A 21,686-nucleotide genomic window follows, 5' to 3' on the forward strand; every position below is an offset into this window, starting at 1 on the left:
ACTCACCCTCAGTTTGTTCCAAACCCATATGATTTTCTTTTTTTGATTGAAGACACGAGGAGATGTTAGACAGGAAGTTCACAATACTCTTTTAGACACTTGAATATAACGCATTAGTCAAACAGACTACTTTTATGGTGCATGATAAATTTTTTTTATCATTATTTGATGAATAGGAAGTTCAAAAGAACAGCATTTATTTAATATAAAACATTTTGTAACATTACAAATGTCCTTTTTGTCACCTTTGATAAATGTAATGCATTCTTGTTGAATAAAAGTATTATTGTTAAAGTGTTATTAACTTTTGAATGGTAGTGAATGTACTGTCATAAGTTCTTTTTTTTTATGTTAAACTAAAACATATGCAAAAACGTTCATATATGTGTTCATAAATGCCCATATATAAGATTAAGAACATTCTTTATATTATTGTGCATGTGTGTGTGTGTTTTAGAACACATTCTGGTTTGGTCTGGGAGGATGCTGTTTGTTACTCATTCCCAGCATCATCTTATCTGTAAAACTCGGCAAATTCTACCGCAGGATGGACACTGAGGACGTCTATGATGAGTAAGTGAACACATACCTGCTGAATTTAGACTGAATCACCACAAGATTGCAGTATGTTTCATAGGTAATATCTGTGAAGTGAAATATGACCTAAAATGGATCAAGCATTTTCTTCAAATGCATCAAATTCAGAACTGCAACTAAACTGAAAATCTTTACCAAGGTTCAAGGAGGACTGTTACTCCACGTGTGTTTGAAACAGCCTTGTTTTCTTCTTTCAAGAGTCATCTTATGTCTCTTATATCCTCAATCCTGCTCTTATTTTCCGTATTCTCCTCACATTCTGATAACAAACCACTTTGGTTTTCTCCTCTTTTAATCTACATTCAAATGTCTTTGACTTTCTATCTTATCATTGCACATTTGAAATCTCAGATACTAAATAAATACTTTATAACTTTTTTTAACGGAAATCATGTCACTCTATAAACTACTTACATGCATTCAATCATTCATCTCATGCTACTTTTACAAGCGACTAATGTTTACCTTCACTGTTTCATTTACAGTAGTTTGGATGTTGTTGTCAGTGGTTATCATAGTGAGTCTTTATATGGCATAAACAACCCCGTGATGAGCAGGTAGAGTTTATTCCACCACTTCATCTCTGCATGATTAAATCATCAGTATTAGCTGACTGTCTATAGAAGTCAATTGTGTGCATGAACGTTTTTATGAGTATATGAACAGTATGTATGGACCCTTTTCACAGACTGACGCATTTCCATAATTATTAACATTATACATCTATACTTTGTGTTGCATCACCTTAGTATTAAATGACAAAAATAGAAGGTGTTTCTAATAAAACAGCTGAAGGAGTGACAGTATATTTGACACCTTTCTCTTGAGTGAAAATTACTTATTTGAAAAAATGCATGATATGACCAGCTGATTTCGCATATTTTGTTAAATATTATTATTTTTAGTATTATATATTTTGAACACTAATATATTCTATTATTATAATATATACACTATCCTTTTTTTTAGTAGGTTAAAAATTGAACAGCTATGTGTCTTTCATACTGTACATTACAATATTGCCTGAATGCACTTCAGCATGTAAAACTCTGGTTAGGGGTTTTTTTGTGTTTGTTTTAAACATAAAATAGCATGGCTGTCTATAATTGTATTGTTTCATTGGTCAAAGTATGAAAATAGTTGCATACATTTCTGTGTTGGTAGAATTGATCTGTTTCTATAATTCATTACAAAATTGTAGCGTTTTTCCTAACATTTAGGACTAAATGAAATGCATGCAAATAGTGAATAATGTAATAGCATGACATTTGTATCCCAGCATGCATCCCTATCCTTACAGATCCTCTGCATGACAGTTTTCTGTCATTTTTTTGGAGCTAAACAAAAGATGCCACACTGAGTTTAGATCTGATAGATTCCAAACTTTCAAAGTGCACCTGGGTTTTTTTCAGCTATCCATCCTATGACACAATGAGGTGGTATCCTCGGGCCTCAGCCCCCCCAAGACAGCCTGACTGGTGACACAGATTCACACACACACACACACACACTTTCACACGGGGTATGCAACTGTACATGCATCCTGCAGGTACAAAACCTTTCAGCAGCTCATCTGTTCGCTCTTTATTGACCTTTTCTGTCTTTGCATTGTTATGTCCATATGTCTCCTCTACAAACCCATTCGTTCACGTCAGTGCTCTTCTTGTTTTAAAGTTCCTACTCTTCTTATGTCTCAACTTCTCAACTGACGTCTCAGCTTTACATTTTCTCACTTTGTATTCATTCATGACCCGCCACCATACTCTAAGGCATTTGTTTTCCATCTTTCCACTTTTTCCACTTTCCACATCATTCATCGCTACACAGTCTTGTGTATGTTTCATATAGTCACTTTCAGACTCTATTCTGCTGGTGTGGCATTTTTGAATCCGTTTGAGAAAATATTTGGATTCAGATGATTACATGCTTATTTGCTCCATCATATCAGTTGAGGTGTTTACATGGACACTTTTCAGTCCGATTGAGCCATCAGTCCAATTATAAACAGATTATTTGGCTGCATGTAAACATAGCTATGTATGTTTCACTGTAATCATATGTGTTGTCAGTCTGATCGTTCACATGTTCTTCCAGTAACATGTCACACCGTGCATGTGGCTTTGCATGACTTCCTTTAACTCCTCAATCTTTGATTCAGTTATACCTTACTCTTCATCTTTGTATAACGTAAGTAATTGGAAATATTGTAATTTCTCTGAATTTTTAGTGACATTTTCTTAATTTTCTTCTACAGCGGTGCTGAGAGCTGGAACTAAAGAGTGTTTAGCAAGGTAAGACAATCACATTCTATCGTGTGTTACAGCACCTCAAGCTTTCATGACTTTAATGTATTTTTTTTTAGTCTAAATTTATGTATTTTTTTTAAATCAGAAATTGTCTTTCTTAATTCAGATTCCATGGATGACAACCGAAGACGGAAAAAAGGGAATATAATCTGTGAAAATTTATTTAGAAACAGTTTATTCCAGTTTCTAACAATAAAACATACTTCAGACCTTAACTAAAGAATTCCAAGCATATTCTACACACAGTTCATTGTACATGGTAAACAGAAATGTGTTCTTTTTATACACTTTCAACATGCTTTTGAAAGTTTTGTATGTATTTTGTTAATATCTATTTTATAAAACATGTCCTTTAGACATAATTGTGGGTACATCTAGATTTTGTATTGTCTTTTTAACATTTGATATAAAGGGGCAAGAAAGGTCTGTGTGTTGGTTATTGATCATGAAACCATGAAATGATGTTTCTGAACCAAACATCTCAAGTTTGAAGGTCCAAGCAGATTAAGTATTTACAGTAGAAAAGTGCTTCATTTATCATGTTAACTTTTCAGTTCTTCTGCGAAGTGTTACTTTTTGTACATTGTATTGTTCAACAAATGAATGAATCAAGTATTAGCTTAAAATTTGATAACTATGTTGAATGCACTGGAAAAGTCTCAATGTGTTGAAAGACAAATGAAGCCAATGTCCTAAAAGACTGATTGTTCCTGTTTGAAATGTCAGTACGTTTGATACAAGACAATAATTACACCACTAAAAACGAATTCCTATTATAGATCAGTTCATCTTTTTTTGTTGTTGTTGTCTTTTTCTTCTTTTGAGTGTCTTATGTATTTGATTTTCTTTTTGTGTTTACATCCATACAAGAAACTGAAAATAGTTGAATATGTCCAGTGTGTAATGTACTGTAATTTGTTCAAATACAGGTTTCAGTACAGCATATACAGTGGTAATACAATTCCACATAGTTCTCTATTGTACAAACCAAAGGTTTCTTATATTCCAAAAAGAAGGTTTGTGAATGAAGTGAAGTTCCAAATCTGTTATGGATACCCACAAATCCAGACGTCTGTCTCACGGCCTGCTGGGAGAAACTATGCATGTGTTCTTTGGCAGTGGAGCAGTACAGATCTCCAGGGTCGTGTTTTCACCCATGTTATGAGATTCAAAGGCACTTGTAACAAGTGTTTTGGATTTTTACAGAGCAAATCCCACTGGAACACGGAGGCTGTGTGAACATTACAATTAAACAATCAGCTCAACATGGTTTTGTAAAAGGTACAAATAAAATAATTACATTTATGTCACTTTTGCACCCTTTTTAAGCTTAACAGTTTTATTTTAGTATCATTGGGATATTATTATAGTTTTAATGACTAGTTTTAATTTATTTTTATATTTTCAATTTGCTATATATACAATATATGCATGTGTGCGTTTAGTTTTAGTTCTTTTAGTACATCAATTTATGCCAAATGAAAATGAGAAATGTTCTTTTTTCATATTTAGTTCAAATTTATTTATTTGTTTTTTAATTCTAAAACTTAAAAGCTCCAGTCATCATTCATTGTAATTGCATGAAAAACAGTGGAAACGATATTGTTCAAAATGTCTTCTTTTTGCTTTCCAAATTAAAGGAAGTCATTTACAACACATGCAATAACATTTTGTCAGTAAAAATCTAAGTGATTGCATCTCGAATGTATTTTAGCAGTTAATTCAGTCTATTTCCATTTTTCATTTAAAGGTTATAGTACAACAGTTAATAATCAATCAATTAAAATGTGTGAAATATAAATAAATGATGTCATATGTAAACATGTTTATAAACATACACTTAGAAAGAATATGAATATATGAAAGCTTTCTATCAAAGAATGATCTACTTTCTTCAAACTCAATATACAAACAGCTCAAGAAAGAAACAGTCAGGAACAGTTGTATCATTTGTCTTTTTCCATCGTTGTCCATTGAATTGAACAGTTCATAGTGGACTCTGAGCCCCACAGCATGACTCTCTCCAGCCCTTTCATTTATCAGCTGCTGATGTTCAGTTCCTCCTGAAGCTTTTCTATGGCCTCTTCCATGAGTTTGCATGCAGGCTTGTGCTTGGGCCAGTGTTTCACCTGACACTCTCTATAGAGAGAAATTCCAGACAAAGAGAATTATTAACAATAATATAACCTTGAACAAAACATGGCAAAGCCAAAATTAAAGGGCAATTCAAATATATTACTCTACTCTTCATCTAGTTAAAGGGGTCATATGATGCGATTTCAATTTTTCCTTTCTCTTTGGAGTGTTACAACTTTTTAGCAACGTCATTTGACCCCTTTAAGAATTTATTATTGACTTGTAGGGTTAAATCTGAAAAAGTGAATCATTTTGGCCCATGTGTTGTTATACCTGTTGCAATACCACTCTCCCTGACAGCGGGAGCAGCGTTTTGCACCCACTCTTCCACAGGCTCCACACTTGGGTTTGTCTGGGATTAGATTCTCCAGCACATCTAGATTATATGTTTGAGCCAACCTGATCAGAAGGGTGCAAATAAACAGTTATACAGTATATATGCATACTGTTAAAACAGCATTTTATAACTGCTCCTCATCACTTCATCCCTTATGAAAGACATTTACAAATAGACATCACATCTCACCTGCTAGCTTGCTCTCTTAATTCACTTTCAGAGGGGTTGAAAACATGTGTCACTTGGTATTTAGCAATGGCTTTCCACTTGCTGCTGTTCTCCGTTACAATATTATTCCATATCTCTGGCACCTAAATGAATGAAAATTGTGTTTATTTGAAACAGCATTTGTTTGAAAAAATATATAAATGTAATATTATGAATGGAATTACTGTCACTTTTGCTCATTTTAATGCAACCTTGCTACATAAAAATATTAACTTTTTTAAAAACAAATCTTACCGACCCCAAACTTTTGAATGGTAGTATATGGGTGTGTGTTTGCTGGAATACCTGCTCCAAGATGAGATCTTTTTTAGGGGCCGCTGGATCTGTGACAGTAAGTTGACTGAGAAAATGCCTGAGATCAAGTAGATTCGGTAACTGATCTATAACAACGTCTGTCAAAAACCCACGAAGCTGCATTGAAAGAATAATAATGATAGATCACTGATATTGAATAAGATATGTTTGTAAATTATTCCATTCCTTTTTTACTCACAATTTGTACAGTGTCCCAACTTTTTTGGAATTGGGTTTGTAGATAGATAGATAGATAGATAGATATTAAAAAAACAACTTTTGCCCCGTGTAAAGTCTTACCTTTAAGAGCTGTGTTTTGTTAAAGCTATTGAAATCATATTTCCTTTGGCAGTCTGGTTTGAGTAGCAGGTTCAGTAAAGTCATCCACACCTGGCCGTCATGTTTACTCAGCTTTAGCTGATCTTCAGGCCGGACGGTTCTCCACTTCCCCTCTGTGTATTTCTCCAGTGTTCCTACACCAGAGAAAAAGACTAGACTATGCAGTCAAAAATGTTACTGATAAACTCTTTTCCCTTTTCTAATTTAAGTCTATGGAGGTGTTAGAATAGATTTAAGCAGGCTTTCATAGAAATGACTAAAAATATGGTAATTCCAGCATGCTACTGAGAACATGAATTTCGTTAATAAAATGTTGTACCACTTTGAGCATATTTCCTGATAAACGTGCTGCTCATGGAAACATTTGATCTACTCCTACGAGACACTGTGTAAAGCTGTTCTGTAATTTGATTTATATATATGTAAGGTGGGGTTATGTTCAGCTTTCTGTTTCAATGTGTTCTCAGTGTGTCTGATTAATGATTACATTCACCTGTTCGGTTAATTATCTTGTCAGTTCTCCCTTAGTATTTAAGCCCTTAGTTTTCCCCAGTTCTTGGTCTGTTCTCGTCTATGTTAAGTGGTTGTTGTATTCTGTTTCCTGAGTTTTCCTTGCCTGTTGGATTTATTGGATTAAAGACTGTTTTTGCTGATTTTCTTCATCCTCATGCGCTTTGTACAGCCATCTTGTGACAATATAACACATGCTTAAAACACAGTACAATTGAGAGACTAACCTCTGTTCCAGGGGCAATTTTCCACCAATTGTACCAGCACACAGGGCATATTATGAGTGCACAGCATCCTCGAGAGCACACTCAAACTCAAACTACATTAAAAGGGGATATTTCAACATTCAGTACTAGGCATTTGTTTTAAAACGTTTTTTTAAATTTGTATTTTAGAATTGATCTGCATTTAATTTTGTTTTATGTGCAATGTGTAAAGGAATAGTGTTCACTCAAAAATTAAATTGGCTGAAAATGTGTTCACCCTCCGGCCATCCAAGAGTTTGTTTCTTCATCAGATTTGGAGAAATGTAGCATTGCATCACTTGCTCACCAGTGGATGCTCTGCAGAGAATGGGTGCCGTCAGAATGAACAGTTGATAAAAACATCACAATAATCCACGAGTAATCCACACCACTCCACTCCATCAGTTAACATCTTGTGAAGTGAAAAGCAGCAGGTTTGTAAGAAACAAATCCATCATTAAGACGTTTTTTTACTTCAAACCATCACTTCTGGCCTAAATACTAGAAATACTTGAATACTTCCTCCAGTAAAAATCTCACTCCTCTGTTGTCAAAATCCACCCACATATTTGTTCAGAACTGTTTTGGTCTGTTTTCACTTGTAAACAGAGCTTGATCTGCGCATATATCTCTCCTGATTCAGACAAGACAACATTTTCACTAGAAAAAGCAATATTATGAATAGAGATCTTGTAATTTATCCGAAAGTTAAATGGTTTGAAGCCAACAGTGCTTTTCACTTCACGAGATGTTAACTGATGGACTAAAGTTGTGTGGATTAGTTGTTGGACTCTCATTCTGACGGCACCCATTCACTGCAGAGGATCCAATGGTGAGCAAGTGATGTAAAGCTAAATTTCTCCAAATCGCTTACAGAGAAGAAACAAACTCATGTTGGTTGGAGTAAATATTCAGCACATTTTCATTATTGGGTGAACTATTCCTTTAATATGGTCTCTTTAAAATAACCAGTATCTTAAATACCTCTCAATGTGATCGGTGATGTAGCACAATACTGACAGAGCCTTGACAGAGATTTCAAACTCTAACATGTCACTTTGTCTTTGCAGATCCTGCGAGAAACAGTGTACAAGTTCTGGTAAATGTAATGTAAATGATGCTAATGATAATGAGGTAAAATTACATTTTGCTGTAATGCTCAAAAAGTGTTCTTCACCTGTACAGATGCCGTGTCTGACAGCTGCGCGTGTGTAATTCGGTCCTCCGTTGGGATCTGTCCAGAAACTGAGCGTCCCGCCAGCAGTGTGAGTTTGCGATGACAGTAATCCAGTAAATCAAGTACACTATCACCAGCAGCCTCGCTGGACTCCTGCATGTGTAACACACACATCAACATTTAGCCATTTTTATATTGCTATCATATTAGAATGTGGTCTTAGTTTTTTCGACTATCTACTTTTGCTGCATTTTTTTTTTAAATGACACATTCAGATATATAAAAATCTACATCTCAGAAAAGATGTGCTTACCTTGTGGTACATAATTGTTTCCAGCAGGTTTATGATGGTAGCTTCATGGTGAATCTGGAATTAGGAGAAAATGCAATGACACAAAGAGACTGGAGGAAAACGTATTATAGCCTGGCATGGTTTGGAAAACCTGGTCATTTGAAGCTGAGGCCACTTACCACCATGTAGAGAAGAAATGTGCTCTTCGGCTTAAAGTCCTGGAGTTTGCCAATTATGGGAAACACTTTATGTTTCCAGACTTCTGTAAGTATCATTGCATGCACCAGTGTGGGTATCTGGAAGAAGTCCAACAACAGCATGCTCTGTATGCTAAAAAACTGCTTTTTTACATCATATTTGTGAAAGCGTGGTAAGATGTGCCAGTGGGAAAGTTAATCGATGATTAAGCGATACTTTACCATTTAAAAAATTGGAGTCGTTAGAATTTTTAAAAATGTTTTTGCTTACTAAAGTTGCATTTATTTGATCAAAAATACAGTAAAAACAGATATATTTTTAAAAATCATTTTAAAGTTAAAAATTAGTTTATTATAGTGGCGGCAAACCAATATTTTCAGCATCATTACTCCAGTCTTCAGTGATTTTATATATATATATATATTGGGGGGGGGGAAAGTCGTGGCCTAATGGTTAGAGAGTCGGCCTCGTAACCCAAAAGGTTGCAGGTGTCACATGTCACTTCATGTATATATATATATATATATATATATATATATATTTTTTTTTTGTGTGGAAACCTAAATACCTTTTTTTCAGGATTCTTTGATTAATAGAAATGTAAAAAGAACAGTATTTGAAATTGAAATCCTTCGTAAAATTACAAACGTCTATCCACCTTTTTCCTTCAACGCGGAAGTAAGCCTATGTGCGAGACTTCCGGTTCATTAGCAGCTATAGGTAAATAACGAGGAGAATAACAACGTGCAGTAAACTGTAAAACTGTTTGAACTACAAACCAGTGTGTTCATAATTAAGATAATACATTAAAATAATATGATAAGACACACCAACTTTCAATATCAGGCAGCAAAATGAACTGTTTTGTTCAGCTAAAAATAGCTGGACGGAGTGGACGCAGATGAGACCGGAAGCCAGACCCATAGAATTTACAAATGGCCGCGCCCATTTTTACGACAAGGAAAAGGTGGATACTGTCACTTTTCATCACATTTAATGCGACCTCGCTGAATAAAATAATTACCTTTCCAAGAGAAACGAACAGGTCTTTTATGAATTCCTCCTGATTGGCACTGGCATTCAGAATAGCTTGCATATTCAGCTTCTCAATGTACTCATGTTGGCGAAACCACCTTTACACACACACACAAAACAAACATAGACGGAATGCCATCGGTGTACGTTACTTCAGATGAACCTCTTTATCTTAGTGTACCGTTACTTTTATATGAGATATTCACGTAACTTACCTTGGGCTTCCCATCTCGCGCATCGCCATCTTCTCCAGACTCTGAATATAACCTTCGGCTTCTCCGTGCAGAAGTACTGAATCCATCGCTTTTGAACGTCCTCGACTGTGAAACGTAAAGGTTTAATGTTTTCGTCTACGCTTTATTCAAACTCAATAAACAGCGCGGACAACACTTCCTGTTTCGTCTCTATGGTTACAGGTACACACTGAGTGCGGAAGTGACGAGATCTAATGCCGCGGCTTCTTTGAATGGCAGCTTTCCAAGATTTTTATTTATTTTTTTAATAATGTTTATTTTTTTATTTTGTTATTTTTTTTTGTTCCTGTAAGTTGTATGATTGTAATCATGTGAATAGGTTGTGTTGTATCTATATGTTAAAATCTTTTGTTAATCTGTTTGAAAAAAAATTAATAATAATTAAAAAAAAGGCAGCTTTCCAAGAGAGATAGTGAAAATGGTCATTCAATGCAAACATTTAGGAATTATACTTGTACGTTTTGTTTATTGTTAGCTTGTTATTCAAAGGCCCTAGGTTTCATTAGCCCTAAAAACGTGTGTACGTACATTTTTAAAATGCTGTTTATTTTTTGTCAATCGACATATATCATTTTAATATATCTTTAAGACTATAATTGATGTTTATTTAAGGTTTACTGCTAGAAAATGATCAAATCAAGGAAAGCAGGATTGAAACGTGTAATATTTTGACATATACTTGTATTTTAGAATTGATCTGCATCTTAAATTTCTTAAATTTGTTTTATGTGCAATGTGTAAAGGAATAGTGTTCACCCAAAAATGAAATTGGCTGAAAATGTGTTCACCCTCCGGCCATCCAAGATGTAGATGAGTTTGTTTCTTCATCAGATTTGGAGAAATGTAGCATTGCATCACTTGCTCAGCAGTGTCAGGGACATCCTGAGATCTTCTGAAGGTCCTGCCCTTTTTCTTAAGTCTCCTAAATAAATCACTCAATTCTACTAGTTGTCTACTCTTCACTGCCATCATTCTTCAACATTTTAATCTTCTCTCAGTGCATGATTCCTCACTCTACACTTTAAAAAATGCTGGGTAAAATAGGGACAAACCCAGCAATTGGGTTGTTTTGATTTTACCCAGCACTGGGTTGTATTTAACCCAGCATTTTTTAGAGTGTATTAAGTACATCTGTATCAATTTGTATTTCATTAATAAGCACTGTTTAGTTTTTGATCGCTGTTCTAAGTGTATGATTTCCAGAATCAGAAAGAACACACTCACATTTTGTGTGTGTGTATATATATGCCTTGAGTTGTGCTAAAAGAGTTGATTTGAAGTGTAGAATGCTACACATGCAGTTAATGTACAGAAATGTGAATTTTACAGCATGTATGTATTCTTTAAGACAATTTGTGAAGCACACAAATGCACAAAAACGTCTATACCAGGGGTGCCCAAACTCGGTCCTGGAGGGCCGGTGTCCTGCAGAGTTTAACTCCAACTTGCCTCAACACACCTGCCTTTAAGTTTCTAGTATGCCTAGTAAGAGCTTGATTAGCTGCTTCAGGTGTGTTTAATTGGGGTTGGAGCTAAACTCTTCAGGACACCGGCCCTCCAGGACCCAGTTTGGACACCCCTGGGCTATACACACTGACTTTTATTCTACCACTGTTTCATGATTTCCAATGTTTACATAGCTGATCTTTGCAATAGCTAAAAGTAGATGTTTACAAATGAGAATTCCCCATGACTCCTCATAAACCATGTCAGAAGAGTACATGTTGTACTTCACGTAAACCAGACGTTAACCACATTGGTTGAAGTTGACAAAACAAATGGGTTCCAGGTGAATTACTCTCCTTGTTCACATCAATAGTCAATAGCCCACTTATGTTCGCATGTATGATTATATAACGAAGACCATGAAAGTAACCACACCCATGTCCTTCCTCTCAAACCATCAACACACACTCAATGAAGAAATTAACCACAAAACCATCTACACAAAACACGACTTTATGTTTTGGTGGCTAAGTCACAAGAATTCTTTCATACGATCTCATTTGAACATTTTTGTACGATCTGCTTATGCCCCAGTGATGTTTAAGTTCAGGGGTGGACCGTCACACTTATTTTTACCTAAAAATGTTGAGTTTTTATTGTGTACCATGTAATTTTGTTCATGTTGTTCATTATGCTTTCCCATTAGACTGGGTTGCAAATATCATGCCACACAAAACTAGACCGGGCCTTTCTTTTTCACACTCATGCAGTCTCAGAATCACTTACACACCGATCCCATCTAGACTAAAGTGCGCACACACACTTCTCCAAAGATTCCTACAATTAGTTCTTTCAGGCAGCTCTAGACTGGAGACTAGAGGCCCACCAGTCTGGAGGGATGTGTGCAATCTGCCCTGCTTAAAGACCCCTTTGTGGGACTTGTATTTATAAAGCCAGCCTGCACCCTTCAACACCTTCTGCTCAGTCTCTTCTACACCTCCATCATGAGAGCCGTATGCAGTGCCGCTGTCCTTCTGGTATGTTTCATTTGGGCCATCAATGCTCAGGCTCAGAACAGCAGTAACCAGGCGAACAGCATCAACCACATCGAAAGCACCCAAAACAGTCGACAGCAGCAGCCGAAAGGAAGTATCTGGGATGAGCCCATTCGTTTCAACACCAAAGCAAAAGATAGCTGCGCCATGGTGATCTCCGGCCAGACCAACTTCACCAAGCTGCGTGTCTCCTGCAAGAGCAAGGGCAAGTCGTACTGGTGCGATTTCCTGGGCAAGCCTAACCTCTGCAGAGCGTATAACAACAACCCTCGACACTACTTCACTCAGATCATGTGGGACATGAGGAAGCTCCAGAACGCCTGCCAGGGACCACAGGTTTACAAGCCGCACATGTGCCGCTCTGCTTCGGATGACGTCCAAATGGCGTTCCATGCCTCTTGGCCCAAAATCTCCTTCCCCAAACTGACCCAAGCTTCTCAGAACCAGCAAAAGCAACAGCAGCAGGTCAAGTCCAGCATCACGCCTACCAAACCTCCCAGCCAAAAGCAGAAGCCTAAACCCCAACAACCAGCCTCCAAACCAGTCAAGCCCGCCGTTTCCAAGCCTGTTCCACCACGTAAACCTGTAAAGACCATCACAGCGAGACCCACCGTGGTGGAGGTGAGTCAAGCAACCAAGATGGCAGAGGAATACTGCTGGAAGAGTCTCCAGGGCGTCTGCGCATACTTCATTAACTGGTTCCAGAATTAATTCATCAAAACCTCTGGTAAGCATATCATTTTATAGTGAATAACCAATCAGTGCTTATGTGGAAACTTAACTCTAAATCATATGTAAGAAAGATCTACTACTGCATCTGACTGTAGCGTAAATTAACTAGCTACATCACTCTGATGTACAAACTGCAGGTATTTTACATAAAACTAACTCCTGTAATTGTTAACTTTGGCTTGAGGACTAGTACAAGACTAGTACAGTGTATTCAGGAGATGAAAGACTGTAATTCAGAAGCTTTTTAGTATGAAAAGTTTGCAGTGGAAAGCAAACAGATAGAGTTAGACACAAATCTAACTCAAAGAATCATCAACTGCTGCTTTACACCCATATCCAATACCTGCCTAACCAAATTTGAACAAGATATTTATGTTACACCTCCACACTTTTCCAAAATAGCTCAAATAAAATTTTTTGCAGAGGTAAAAATGATTTCTGTCCATTAGTGTTCACATTTTTATCTTTTGATCCATTTTCTCCTCTCTGTAGGTCAACAGTGTCAGAGACTTTTTAGATTGTCTGACCACCAGCCAAGTGTTTCCTCCAGAGACCAGGGCTCTGTGTGTGTGTGTGTGTGTGTGTGTGTGCGGAAACGTGGTTATGACTGGTTATGTGTGTTTTTCTATGCGAGTCAATGTACGTGCAGGAACAACAGGAATGAAAGAAAGAAATTTGTAACATGTTTAATTAAAATATGTCATATTTCTTAATTCTCTGTGTATGGTGTCTGAACACAATCATTGTTTTAATTGTATTTATTTATTTAATTTAGTATTTATTTATTTGCTTGCTGGTCTCAAGAAACCTAAATCTGAATCTCACGTTCTCAAATAGTTACACATTAATTTACAGCTAATTTATTTTCAGAAAACAATTATAATCTGAGTTGATGTAATCTGATTAGCAAAGATTCTACTAAATAAATATTAATAAACAAAAATCAAAAGTCATTAAATATGATCAGAAATCTGTAGAATATGGGGAGTTCCAAACCCAACTGAAACAAGTATGATTTTAGTTTCACACGACATGTCAGAGCACATCAACACCACTAGAGGGCAATATTACATGTCATTTAAAAAGACTCAAATTAAATGTTTACAAAATTAATCAGTTTTGGTTCCCATTGACTTCCACTGTATGGACAAAAACTACAATGGAAGTCAATGGGAACCAAAACGGTTTGGTTACCGACATTCTTCAATATGTCTTCTGTTGTGTTCAGCAGAAGAAAGATATTAGAATGACATAAGGGTGAGTAAATGATGAATTCAGAATTTGTATTTTTGAGTGGACTATCGCTTTAGTTCATCTGCTATAGCAGGGGCTAATGGGGCCATGCTAACCAGCCAAAACGTAAACCCTAGCTACAAAGACAGACTGGAATTTCTAAATGTCACACTGCCTTTTTTATATATAGGCTATAGTGTATTCTATAAGTTCTCTGCAAACATTTAACCAAAAGAAAGAAGAATGCATGTATTTGTATTACAAAGAGCTCAAATCCCTCTAGATCCCTGTAATCAAAGTGTTATGTTCTGAATATGTTGCACAGCTGGAAGCTGACACCCCATGCCTAACACGAACACACCCTCCAGACGCAACTCATGCTTTATGTTGCACAGCATTTTCTGCCTTAAGTTCCCCACGGCCTCTTAAGGCTCATGTGCCACTTCATTCATTTTTATAATTCTATATCATTAGCATGGTCACTAATATTATTATTCAAAATATTCATATATTTTCTGTGTAACAAAGCAAATTTGCAAAAACCTTGAACCTCACAGCTCAGACCCTTCCTGTAAAATGGGTCATAGTGGAGCAATGGTCACAAAATCAATAAGCACCAGATTCATGAGCCTGATTCTCCACCAGACACATTCACATGCAGTTTCTGTAAAAAAACATCACACTCACAATCATTAACACAAACGTAGCTTTATCAGAGTGTGTGTGAGATCATTTCATGAGTGATAACCAGCGCTTAAACTTTGCTGTAACAACAAAGAAATATTCCTTGGTTGTAAAAATTTCTCTTCATCACTTGATCCCTTGGTAAATAAGTAATGAAGATGAACAAGGAAATTGGACTTCCATGAAAGACTCATTGTTCATAAAACTCCAGGATGCACATCCCATGCAAAAACATGTGAATGTAAAGACTTGGTGTAAACGAGTGTTATTTAGTAGCATTATACATATGTACTTATATATATATATATATATATATATATAAACCATCGCATAAACACATGTGAAGACAATATATGAATATACAAATAGAAATACATTTTTAACCGTCTCAGTCCAGTGTTCTGTCTCTCTATACACCATTTCTAACCACCTTTCCCTCAAAAGTGACCTAAATTCATTAAGCTCTAGTTAACATTCCTCAAGTTACTAGATGCACAACACCTCAAGAAGACAAATAGAGGGTCTTTGCACAACTGTAGGTTTACTAATACTTATTTTCCACTAATAGTGTGCAGATAGGCTGCAAATGCAATAGGAACAGTTAATAAAGCACATTAAACTGATATAGAGAGTGGCGATTCAGCTATGAAATTAGGCCATAAAGACACAATGAGAGGGACCCCTACCACATGAGTGCACACTCACAATGACCCATTAACAAAACATTTTTACACACCAGGACATGGTACACAAGCATAATGGTGTTAAGTATATGCAGCCCTATAGCATGTCTAATCACATACATGGAATTCAGGAACAGGTTTTGGTCTTGTGAGGCCCCGGGGGAACCAGCTGCTTGGAAGCGCCTGCACCCAAAAAAATCCCACACATTCATGCACTTTGGAGAGAATGAATAACTTTTGCTGGCCCCTCTTACTTCTGCTGCTATCTGTCTGTCTCCTCCTCTGCTAGAGGCCAAAAATGTCAAACGGATTATTTCATAATTGTGAACTAAAATCTAGCGTAGCGCTAGTTCTGGCAGGTCACGTCAATCAAACTCGCATCAGCTGACTTTCAGCTGATACCCATCAACCTATGGGAATACGACACCTATCTAAGCATTCATATATAAGGTCCCTCAGTATTATCAGCAGTTTTCGCATTGCTCAATAGCTAATTACCCTCCTCCATCCCCAGCTCCTCCTCTGTCAGTCAGGATTCAGCCTTCTGATTCTCCTTTGAATCAGACTAATTCTAAAATGTGTACATAATATTATTGAACTTTAACGATATCTGCAATACATTTATTGTATTGTATTGTGGGGGGGTATCGCTGCTCTCCCTGCTCTCATCCATGCTAGGCTGCATGAACCATACCGCCAATCCAAACTGTATGCTAATTGTCAATCATCTTTGACGATAGTGGTCCTGGCAGAAGTGTGATATTTACATGCAAATTGCAATGATCATGTATTTTATTAAATTATTAGCACCCATTACAATGCAATATATTTAAATCAGTTTTACAGCTGCAGTACCTTGCTCTCAGATCCCCACCCCACCCCACACACACACACACACACACACACACAGGTTTGTTTTTGTGAACAGACACCCCATAGGCGTGGGGACTCTCCATAGGCGTAATGGTTTTTATACTGTACAGACCGTACTGTATATTCTATTGCCCTACACCATCCCTGCCCCTAAACCTACCCCTCACAGGAGACTTTGTGCTATTTCAGATTTTCAATACACTCCATTCTGTGTGATTTATAAGCGTTTTGAAAAGTGGGGACATGGGGTAATGTCCTGAAAAGTCACCTTCTCCTTGTAATACCTGTCATACCTTTGTCATTATACAAATTTATGTCCTCATTTGTCTCAAAAACGGGCGCGCGCACACACACACACACATACACATGACTGGCCTACAAAACATGGCTTATAAATTTCTCATTGTGCTATATTATTGACAAATATTTGATTCAGTCTTGGCTTCTTTCATCATTATGGTGAACATTTCCAAAAATTAGAAAGGATTTCCAAGGGTTAAAAACCCCTCAGGCCCATGACAGCTATGTAATTCCTAGCTTTTAGTTCAGCCCCATCTAAAAATGCAAATTTATGACTGACGCAGGCAGTGGATTCCTGCATGTGCAGGAGCTCATTAAAGGGCTTTTCTCCTGTGAGAGAATCTGATTGTCCAGTAGTAAGTGGGTGTGTCACTTGACATATAAATACCTCGAGTGAGTTCATTTTGACGTAAAGTAGTCAGGGAATCTCATCACCCATCTGTCCTAGCAACTCTTATCGGTAAGATCAGTTAACTTTTTGGTGTAAATCAAAGTACTTATAAGAAGAGATTAACTATTAACTATAACCATATTGCATCTTTTGAAAGGTACAAAATTTCAAACAAATGATCGTGTTTAATCTCATAATTAATATGTCTTAGATCGTTGCGTCACTGAAGGAAATGTCTCTCCGTGGGACTGCCGCGCTCCTGCTGTTCCTCGCGTGTCTTTCACAGCTCACCTTCGCTGCTGACAGCATTAGAGGAGCGAGAAAGAAAGGAAGGAGGCTGGAGAGCCGAGGTGATAAGAACATTTCCGTACTCAAAGGGTTTTTTAAAACCAAGAGCAAGGCGCAGTGCTTGTGGGAGGCGCGCGGAGAGGACAACTACACCATGACTGTTACATGTAAGCGTGGAGACGAGGATGGATTCAGCTGTAAATACACTGCCAAGCCCGCGACGTGCACCGAATATGGGTCTAATCTCTTGGGTTATTGGCACCAGATCACTAAATCGCTTAGAAGGCAGAAGAAACTTTGCGCGGATCCGCGCGCACTGATCCGCGCCGGCATGTGCAAGCGTGCGCCGCTGGACGCGCATTTCAAACTCATCGAAACGTCACAAGAGAAACCCCCCACAGAGAAAACACAGACAACCACGAACACAACGCGCCAGTGCACGGAGCGCACTGACCACAGCGAGGTCGCCAAAGAGATGTGCGGAGATTCCTGGGCGAGTCTCTGCGCGTTTGTCTTTACTATAATCCAGAGCGGAGACTGCTGAGCATGTGTATCATAAACGTTTCTCGGTACTTTTGTTATTGGACACGTCTGAGAGTTCTGTTTAAGGTGTAAAACATCACGTATTTTATTGTAAACACAGAAAAATGCACTGTTCTCATTCTGACATTTGGGAAGGTGAATCAAGATGCCAAGATGGAGTATTCGTTCCCACCACTTTAGGAGTAGTTTTTGACTTGACCGTAGTGGCACAAAATTTAATCTTAAAACATTTATTCAATGCGTATACAGTTTTTAATGTTGGCATTTCATTGGAGAATAGTGAGATGTCTCTTTATATTATGTTGGATATTAAAACTTTTTATTTATATTTATTAAAAGGGCATTTGAGGGATTTAGGCAAAGTAAATATGATGTTTTTACTTTGAAGTGAAAAGTTTCAGTAGACCCTTAGGGTACGATGACCCCCTCAGGGACTGAAGGACCCCAGTGGCTTTTTGTTGTTAGTATAAATTTCATGATTATCATAAATCAGTTGTTTTATATATAATTCAATGAGTTTGATTTTAACAAGGGGCATGATAGGCCCTTTAAATAATTTTAAATTTTGTGCTTTAACAGCTAAATTATTTCTAATAATAATAATAAATTGGATGATGCTTCATCCTCACTATCATCTTCATAATCATCTCGTTTTGATATCCATGTTAAACGTTTTCAGCAAATGTACATTATATTCGTCAGTCTACTGTAAAATACAATGACACCCATTGTATTGCATTGTATATATTTATGACATGCAAAATAAATATGTTTATATATCTGTGTTAAGAGGTATTACCCCGTACTTGTGAAATGGCCACAAGATATTTTATTACAATATAAGCTTGATTTTTAAAATACAGTTTTGAGGCAGAGATGCTTAACAAATACAGCATTTTTATTTGGGAATTTTGAAGTGATATAAATTAAAACCACGCAAATAGCAAAAGATGAGCCTAACAGGAGATAAACCTTATCCTAAGTTTAGCTATAAGAACCTTCCTATTCCTGGAACGCTTTTGAGGAAGTTGTCAGAACCTAATATTCTAAAAACCCTCCCACTCACTCACTCACTTTCATTGTCTGTGGAGCAATGGAAGAGATAAGATAACCACAGATTCCAAACAGGTCTCTCTCTCTCTCTGTGTGTGTGTGTGTGTGTACTGGTATTACCTATGTTATGGAGACCAAATATCCCCAGAAGGACAGTAATACCAGTACATTTTTGACCTTGTGGGGACATTTTTTTGGTCCTCATGAGGAAAACAGGTTATAAATCATACAGAATGAAGTGTTTTGAAAATCTAAAAATGCCTGTAGTTTTGTTTGTGGGGTAGGCTTAGGGTAAGGGTAGAGAAAATACAGTGTGTACAGTATAAAAACCATTATGCCTATGGAATGAACCCATAAAACATGGAAATACAACGTTTGTGTGTGTGTGTGTGTGTGTCTGGTGCACCTCACATATTACACTTCACAGTGTGTGCTGTTCCTTTCATCAGTTTCACATCCAGTCTTACACAAAGTCTTTGGAAATGTGTCTACTGTATATGTGTTTAAAGGCTTGGCTATTGATTAGGCTGGACAGTTTCGGTTTTATATGATTTTTTATTATTTTATAAAGGAACAAGAGTGTTTTAGAATAAAGGTACCTTTTTAAAATCATTACTTTTAGAAATCATGTTTGAAAACACTTTTACACTAATGCACTGCAGCTATGTGTATAATAAGTCTCTGTCAGTGGAAAGCACATGCATACATCTTGTTCACATTTACTTCCTACTGACTTGACATTGATATAATTCTTAAAGAAACAGTTCACCCAAAAATGAGGGTGAGTAAACAAGGACAGAATTTTCAGTTTAGGGTGCCTAAAATTTAATTTGAATAAAGTTAATAAATCTATACTTTTTATATTACTATTTCACAACCCTACCCCTAACAGACACCTTTTGGCACATTTCAATTTTTAAATATCTATTATATATAAAAATGTATAAACCTTCAGTATGATGAAGACAAATAGATTTGACCTGCTGTCTATGATAGAGTAAAATAACGACTTTGTATGCTGTATAACAAGGGTCTAATACGAGTACTACCATTTGTTAGAATGACTGTAAGTTCAAATAAATCTTACGAGTATTTGCCCACACATTCACAAGAACACGTGAGCACATTTTCTGACTGGCTGATACTTTGGATCATATCATGCCCACAGCCAATAAGAAGTACTCAACATCTGATATCAGTTCCTGCTGTCTTTCTTTCTATCGTTCCCACACACGCCCAAAATAATATTTCGATTGAGAACATGATACGTTACAGTTTGTGTGATCACATCACACCACATTCCACTCCAACATCTACACAGTTAACGGTCAAAGTTTAAAATCATGTCATCATGCAATCAAGACCAAGTTTTTGGACCTTGCCATTTTGGCAAGATGTATTTTTATTTTATTTCTTTAAATATATCTTGTCCGCCTGTGACATTTGCATTATGAATACAGTGGGGAAAAAAAGTATTTAGTCAGCCACCAATTGTGCAAGTTCTCCCACTTAAAAAGATGAGAGAGGCCTGTAATTTTCATCATAGGTATACCTCAACTATGAGAGACAAAATGAGAAAATAAAATCCAGAAAATCACATTGTAGGATTTTTAAAGAATTTATTTGCAAATTATGGTGGAAAATAAGTATTTGGTCAATAACAAAATTTCATCTCAATACTTTGTTATATACCCTTTGTTGGCAATGACAGAGGTCAAACGTTTTCTGTAAGTCTTCACAAGGTTTTCACACACTCGTTGCCCGGGCGGTGTGTTTGGGATCATTGTCATGCTGAAAGACCCAGCCACGTTTCATCTTCAATGCCCTTGCTGATGGAAGGAGGTTTTCACTCAAAATCTCATGATACATGGCCCCATTCATTCTTTCGTTTACACGGATCAGTCGTCCTGGTCCCTTTGCAGAAAAACAGCCCCAAAGCATGATGTTTCCACCCCCATGCTTCACAGTAGGTATGGTGTTCTTTGGATGCAACTCAGCATTCTTTCTCCTCCAAACACGACAAGTTGAGTTTTTACCAAAAAGTTCTATTTTGGTTTCATCTGACCATATGACATTCTCCCAATCCTCTTCTGGATCATCCAAATGCTCTCTAGCAAACTTCAGACGGGCCTGGACATGTACTGGCTTAAGCAGGGGGACACGTCTGGCACTGCAGGATTTGAGTCCCTGGCGGCGCAGTGTGTTACTGATGGTAGCCTTTGTTACTTTGGTCCCAGCTCTCTGCAGGTCATTCACTAGGTTCCCCCGTGTGGTTCTGGGATTTTTGCTCACAGTTCTTGTGATCATTTTGACCCCATGGGGTGAGATCTTGCGTGGAGCCCCTGATCGAGGGGGATTATCAGTGGTCTTGAATGACTTCCATTTTCTAATAATTTCTCCTACAGTTGATTTCTTCACACCAAGCTGCTTACCTATTGCAGATTCAGTCTTGCCAGC

General features: G+C 37.0%; 4 protein-coding genes across 4 annotated transcripts in view; 3 read left to right on the forward strand and 1 right to left on the reverse strand.

Annotated features, from left to right (window-relative positions):
* LOC107562599 (prominin-1-A-like) overlaps positions 1–4,233 on the forward strand; it is a 26,623-nt gene extending 22,390 nt beyond the window's left edge. Inside the window, exons 23-25 of the mRNA XM_016247264.1 lie at positions 458–573; positions 2,852–2,888; positions 3,010–4,233. Coding sequence (XP_016102750.1) covers positions 458–573; positions 2,852–2,873 — 138 coding nt within the window. The 3' untranslated portion in view covers positions 2,874–2,888; positions 3,010–4,233. The remainder of the gene's footprint in view (positions 1–457; positions 574–2,851; positions 2,889–3,009) is intronic.
* Positions 4,234–4,718: 485 nt separating this feature from the next.
* LOC107562612 (zinc finger, MYND-type containing 10) lies at positions 4,719–11,351 on the reverse strand. The gene is made up of 13 exons (XM_016247276.1): positions 11,337–11,351; positions 9,910–10,014; positions 9,684–9,792; positions 8,641–8,757; positions 8,483–8,536; positions 8,170–8,322; positions 7,977–8,065; positions 6,975–7,066; positions 6,199–6,371; positions 5,890–6,015; positions 5,566–5,687; positions 5,313–5,438; positions 4,719–5,042 (listed from the first exon to the last, which is right to left on the reverse strand). The coding sequence occupies exons 2-13, from the start codon at positions 9,993–9,995 to the stop codon at positions 4,943–4,945; spliced, it is 1,347 nt and encodes a 448-aa protein (XP_016102762.1). The 5' UTR covers positions 9,996–10,014; positions 11,337–11,351; the 3' UTR covers positions 4,719–4,942.
* A 303-nt stretch (positions 11,352–11,654) lies between these two features.
* Positions 11,655–13,160, forward strand: LOC107562600 (fibroblast growth factor-binding protein 2-like). The gene is made up of 2 exons (XM_016247265.1): positions 11,655–11,683; positions 12,284–13,160. The coding sequence occupies exons 1-2, from the start codon at positions 11,655–11,657 to the stop codon at positions 13,158–13,160; spliced, it is 906 nt and encodes a 301-aa protein (XP_016102751.1).
* A 4,213-nt stretch (positions 13,161–17,373) lies between these two features.
* Positions 17,374–18,848, forward strand: LOC107562616 (fibroblast growth factor-binding protein 1-like). The gene is made up of 2 exons (XM_016247279.1): positions 17,374–17,414; positions 17,557–18,848. Exon 2 carries the CDS (start codon positions 17,578–17,580, stop codon positions 18,175–18,177), a length of 600 nt encoding a protein of 199 aa, XP_016102765.1. The 5' UTR covers positions 17,374–17,414; positions 17,557–17,577; the 3' UTR covers positions 18,178–18,848.
* Positions 18,849–21,686: the final 2,838 nt, after the last annotated feature.

The sequence above is a fragment of the Sinocyclocheilus grahami genome, unplaced genomic scaffold, assembly GCF_001515645.1.
Source record: "Sinocyclocheilus grahami isolate Dianchi unplaced genomic scaffold, SAMN03320097.WGS_v1.1 scaffold829.1, whole genome shotgun sequence".
In the NCBI taxonomy this organism is placed as follows: domain Eukaryota; kingdom Metazoa; phylum Chordata; class Actinopteri; order Cypriniformes; family Cyprinidae; genus Sinocyclocheilus; species Sinocyclocheilus grahami.